The sequence below is a fragment of the Balearica regulorum genome, chromosome W, assembly GCF_011004875.1.
Source record: "Balearica regulorum gibbericeps isolate bBalReg1 chromosome W, bBalReg1.pri, whole genome shotgun sequence".
NCBI lineage: Eukaryota > Metazoa > Chordata > Aves > Gruiformes > Gruidae > Balearica > Balearica regulorum.
Genome location: NC_046219.1, coordinates 15,798,358 through 15,804,273, shown reverse-complemented (window position 1 = coordinate 15,804,273; position 5,916 = coordinate 15,798,358). Strand labels below are relative to the sequence as shown.

The 5,916-nt window shown below is 38.5% G+C and overlaps 1 protein-coding gene across 1 annotated transcript; it reads right to left on the bottom strand.

Annotated features, from left to right (window-relative positions):
- Positions 1–616: 616 nt before the first annotated feature.
- Positions 617–4,958, bottom strand: LOC142599308 (S-phase kinase-associated protein 2-like). Its single transcript, XM_075739179.1, is given in 6 exon segments — positions 617–751; positions 753–837; positions 2,022–2,060; positions 2,062–2,127; positions 3,458–3,509; positions 4,952–4,958. Coding segments are annotated over 6 exon segments (384 nt in total).
- Between the last annotated feature and the right edge of the window lie 958 nt (positions 4,959–5,916).

Below are 5,916 nucleotides of genomic sequence, written 5' to 3'. Positions count from 1 at the left end.
CTTTTGTGTAGACCTCCCTTCTCCTGTTCACTGTTTTGAGGTTTGGTGAATTCTGACTCAGTCCTCTGCCCCTCTCACAAACAGTGGGTAGCTTCTCATCTTACTATACATCTCGTTCAATTAAGGATTTGAATAGGTTTAATACTATTATTCATTTTTGAGTTCTGCAAACTCAGACCAAGACAATTCCTTAATAAGCCTTATTAAGACATCTAGCACCTCTGCAAGCTGTTTCAGTTGTAGAGCTGGAAGAGTTAACAAAAAAGCACCTTTAGAACACCTTAGAGCAACAAAAGCTGCATCAGAACCTGCAACAGTTGCCAGAGGCTGATACTGTTTAATTATAGTGATTGTTTCATAATTTTTTAAAAAGTTATCCTAAAAAAAAAAAAAAGGACTTAAAAGAAATTTCTACAATTGCTCATAGATCATCAGATTTCTAAAGGCTTTAAGTAAAAAAGTACTGTAAAAATATTTATGAAACTGCATTAAGGCATAAAACCAAGTTACAATGCTTATAAAAACATTACTACAATTAAAGGTGTTGCAGCACTCTGCTTCTTAAGGAGCTTCACTACACGTAGTGTGTCTATTGCATCCAGTGCATTGTAAATGATCATAAGCCACTAGGATTTCTAAGTGTCAATCTGCATTTGATGCCCCAAATCTCATGGTTCTTTTTACTGCCAACAGTTGGCCTTGCAATAGTTGTAAAATGTGAACAATTGATCTTCATGTCAGGAGGATCTTCACGTTTCCTTGAGGAGCTGTAAGGAGCTATCAGTCACTATTCCAAATACTTGAAGAGTCTTTAATGTTGGAATTTCACCAAGTTCTCTAGATAGAGAGCAATAAGAAATTAATCATTAACCTGAAACATATTTTTTTTCAGTCTGTACCCTAACTAGATAAGTGCATTTCTACTAAATTTTTAGAAGTGAGTAACTACTTAAGCTAAATTCCCCTTCCTACTTTTTAAAAGCACCTATTTAATTGAAACTAGTTCTCTGTATTGATAATTCAAGAAACCAGTTGAATAAATTGCTTCTTGCTGTTTTCTCTCACACACAGAGTGAAAATAAACTGGTTCCTCCTCTTTCATTTCCCTGGACTTCAAAATTTAGAACAAGTGGAAGGAATTGCTCTAGATGAAGTTTCAGGATGTGGCTCAGAGGACACAAGCCCCTAGGTATTATCGATCTCCAATTTGTTATGATGTTTTGGTAAGTAGCCAGCCCTGGCTTCTTGATTGCTTCACATTTGCCCAGTCATCATGTAAACTGTGTATCTATAAGCAAGTATTGGACAAAATTGGAAGGCAGAGATACACAAGCTATCATCATGACAGCACATGCTGCTACAGAAAAGGTTCTTCAGCTTCCCGTTTTGATAGTCCTGTTCCTTTCACAACCTCTTTTTCTTAGTGTTAATCATTTCCTTAAGATTGACATCCTTCCCAAGAGGATGAAGATGGATAGCTGCTATAATAATAAAAGGCAAAAAAACCCCCCATAAGCAAACAACTAAGCTGTTTCAGTGGCAACCAATAACAGGTGCACACAAAAGCAAAGGAATATACACAGATTAGCTAGTCAGCAAGTACTATCCGCACTGTTAACTTTTCCAAAAGACTATACCTTCCTTGCTGCATAATTGAAAGCCTAATATTGACACTGATACCGGTCATTGGCAGGACTGGAACCTCCAGCTGTACCAGTAATGAGGACAAGTAGTATAATGCCATTAAGGGAAGACATGATGCACACACTGAGCAGCAAGTTCCATGAGCACAGACTGACATAATGGAAAGATTATCTCAGATACCTTTGGTTCCAGTCTGGATTCTCAAAGGTACGTGCTCTAGTAGTCAGGTTATTTTATCTCAGTTCCTTATTCTTAATTCCTCATACCAGTAAGTTTTTCAAAACAGTACTTACAATTTTAAGCCTAAAATAAAGTAAGCTTAAATTCATTTATCCTTTTTATGAATAGCAAACCAAAACCATTTAGAAATTACTTACACTAAGGCAGTGGGTGATATCCGATAACATTGGCTGACACAGATGTTGTAGAAAGATGACTTGATGAAAATACTGGAAGCACTCAGGCTTCAACATCACACTGTCACTGTACACGAGAGCACGTGTTGTGGTTTTGCCCCAGCTGGCAGCTGAGCACCATGCAGCTGCTTGCTCACTCCCCTTCATTGGGATGGGGGAGAGAATTGGAAGAGTGAAAGTGAGAAAACTCGTGGGTTGAGATAAAGACAGTTTAATAGGTAAAGCAAAAGCCGCGCACACAAGCAAAGTAAACCAAGGAATTCTTTCACCACTTCCCATCAGCAGGCAAGTATTCAGCCATCTCCAGGAAAGCAGTGCTCCATCACATGTAACGGTTACTTGGGAAAACAAATGCCATCACTCCGAATGCTGCCGTTGCCCCCCCCCCTCCTTCCTCTTCCCCCAAGCTCCTTATATTCTGAGCATGACTTCATATGGTATGGAATATCCCTTTGGTCAGCTGGAGTCAGTTGTCCTGGCTGTGTCCCCTCCCAACTTCTTGTCCACCCCCAGCCATCCTGCTGGCTGGGCAGTGCAAGAAGCAGAAAAGGCCTTGACTCTCTGTGTAAGCACTGCTCAACAACAACAACAACATCTCTATATAACAAAAACATCTCTATATTATCAATGCTGTTTCCAGCACAAATCCAAAACATAGCCCCATACTAGCTACTATGAAGAAAATTAACCCTCTCAGCTGAAATTAGGACAACATGAAATAGAGGTTTAAGTATAAAGCAGCAGTAAATTTGATATTTCCAAAATTCAAGCTGAGAAGTTTAATGAATATTAACTTATTTTTCTACCACTGAAGTATTTTTTTCTCAATATGGAAGTATCCCATTTCTAGTGTGTGTGGTGGAGGGAGGAATTTTGATTTTCACTGAAGAGCAAGCGAAGCATAAGCTCCTCTGCAGGCAGATATTCTGCAGCAGAACACATGCCATGAAAAGGCAATTATATGAGATTTCAAAATATTTTAATTGACTAGGTCAAAACCAAAATACTTTTTTTTTTTTTTTACAGTTCTATGGCAAAGTAACAAATTTATATCAGAGCTGAACTAAACCCTCTCTAGGATACTAGGCTCATAAACTGTATGTGTCTAAATGTTTCCTTCCATTCTATCTATCAACTACAATCACTTGTTACTTAACAAATCCTATATGTATGTAACGTTTAAGCTGAGGTAACAAAGAAATCTTAAAGTTAGTTACCTGTTCCAGATTAGGTCACGCCAAACAGCAAATCTTTTGTAGGTCTAGCATAGAAAGCATTTTCTGGTTGTGCAATCCTACACAATTATGCATTATTGCTATATAATTACTGCACAGCAATAGAGTTGGCAATCCTCTGAACCATAAGGATTTAAGGACTAGCTGCACAGGTCTTCTTACCTTGGATCTAAATGGACAAGAGAAGGACATCTTTCCACCAATGTTTTAACATCTGACGAGGTCACACACAGTCAGCCCATCTTTCAGTAACAAGATGGAGATGCTTTATACAGCCTACTCACTTCCATATACGTTCATTTACATCTTCTCTACTGGAACTCCACATTTGAAACACAACTTTTTGTTAAAAAGATATACATTTAGACTTACAGTATATAGCCTGCCTATCAAGACACCTTACAGGTACTTTTATAAATCCTCAGCAAAACAGATCCATTTAGTCCAAAGAAGTATCCTTAAAAGTCAGTTGCACCAGAAACTTAGCAAGTGAGTAATTCAAATGATATTGCTGTAGAAATCTGAGACACAGTAATGTTGAGATGCCTGAAATTTTTACATTATGAAAAAATACCAAAATTTTTCCACACTTCAAATACCCTTTTAGAGCATCAAGTTCTTTAGGTGGCCTCCATTTTTACCCACAGAAAGTTCTTCCCTCATGACAGAAAATTATGGTTTTCCTGATTTAAACTGTAAATTCTTGAGATCATCTTTTCATTGTCTGCAAATAGCATAGAATCACCTATGACTCTGATATCATCTAAAAGGCCACTATTGGCAAGGTCAATATCAACATACAAGAAGATTTTTGGTATTTCAGAATTCACATGCAAAAACTAAAGAAAACAATACTTAAATTATGATGATTAGTAAACTCTTCAAATCGTATGCCTTATAAGTTTCATTGAAACAGAGTAAAATTACTCATAGAAAGTGTTTTGCAAACAGAAGAGCTCTGCACATTGTCTCTAATGGTCAGACCAACAGAAGGTTCAAAATTTTGATTTGGAGGAGATTATGCAGCGTGTTTGTTTATGGTTTTGGGGCTGAGATAAAAAGTAGACTGGTGTATTTCCCCACAAGGGAATGCACGCCAAGGTCTGCGTGACATTTAAACAGATCAAAGGGAGGTCACAGCCTATGAGTAGGCTGGGGGTGCATAAGAAGTTGGGAGGGGACGCAGCCAGGACAGCTGACCCAGACTGGCCAAAGGGATATTCCCTGCCATATAACACCATGATCAGCATATAACTGGGGAAGCTCGTCAGGAGGCGGGATTGTGGCTCAGGAATTAGCTGAGCATCGGCTTCAGGTGGTGAGAAATTGTACTGTGCATCACTTGTTTTGTATATTCTATTATTATTACTATTACTACTATCTTCCTTTGATATTACTACTATCAAACTAGGATTCTTAAAAATGCTCCTGTAGAGAAGAAAAAAGAAAAGTCTGATAAAACTTTTGTTGGAACATTGCTTGCATTGCTAGGCTGTGTGATTATGTTTAAGAACTAAGATTCCAGGCACAGAATTTTTTGTTAAACATGTAGCACTGCATCTTTAGTAAAGAAACCAACCTAAGTGTCACTAAGGATCTTGACTCTGTACTTGCTGCATCACAGCACAACTTGGAAAGGGATACTTGCCTATTTACCTGACATTCCTAACAAGTCTGCATATTTATAAACTACTAAGTTTAAAAGGAAACAATTTCTTTTCACCTCCTGTTGTATGCCATTAAACATGCACCATGGCTTATTAGAGATGACTGTACCTCTACAAAAGACAAAGCAATCATCCCATTTCTGAAGTCACCCTTCTGCAAGATGGAGGTTTATTCCAGAAAAAAACACATGTCCAGATAGCACCCCCCTAAATGCACTTGTTTGCCAGACTAGAGCAGACATGCAGTTGGCAAAACCTGGAAAAAACCTTACACCCAGTATCTACATTTGTACACAGGGCAATAAACTTCCATAATTGGTGACTAATTAGTACCCAATTTTCAGATACTTTTTATCTGGCATCAAAAGCCAAACTATATTGGTTTATTTGCACTTTGGGTTTGTTTGGTATTTGGTGTTTTTTTCTTCTCCCCCCTGCCCAGTGTGAGGAAGACATCAGACAGCTCAAAAGTAGAAAGCAGGACACCCAGAGCCTCTGACATCTGACCTATGTTCCCTGGCACCTCCACAATCACCTGATGTAATTGAACAGGAGCCTGACTGCACATCCATTAGTGTCTTTACTGACATCCATTAGTGTACTTTACTTTACTGACTGCACATCCATTAGTGTTTAACCAAACAACAGTTCATCTGCTTGACAGAATCTGTAATTTTCCAGATACTCAGAGTGAAGGTCAACAAAGAAGTGAGAAATGGTGCAGAAGCACATAGGGCATCTGGTAGGAGAGCTGCTGGGACCCCTTAAAACAGAAAAGAACATGTATGCCAAATACAAAGCTCTCTTGGGAGCACAGAAATGGGAAAATAGAAGTAACTCTGCTGTGCAGCTTGGCTGCGGGAACAGCCAATGGACACATAAACCCTACATAGATGAGCAGTTTCTCTAGGCTCCCCTTACTCTGAGGAATGAAAAAAACCCAAACAACCTAAT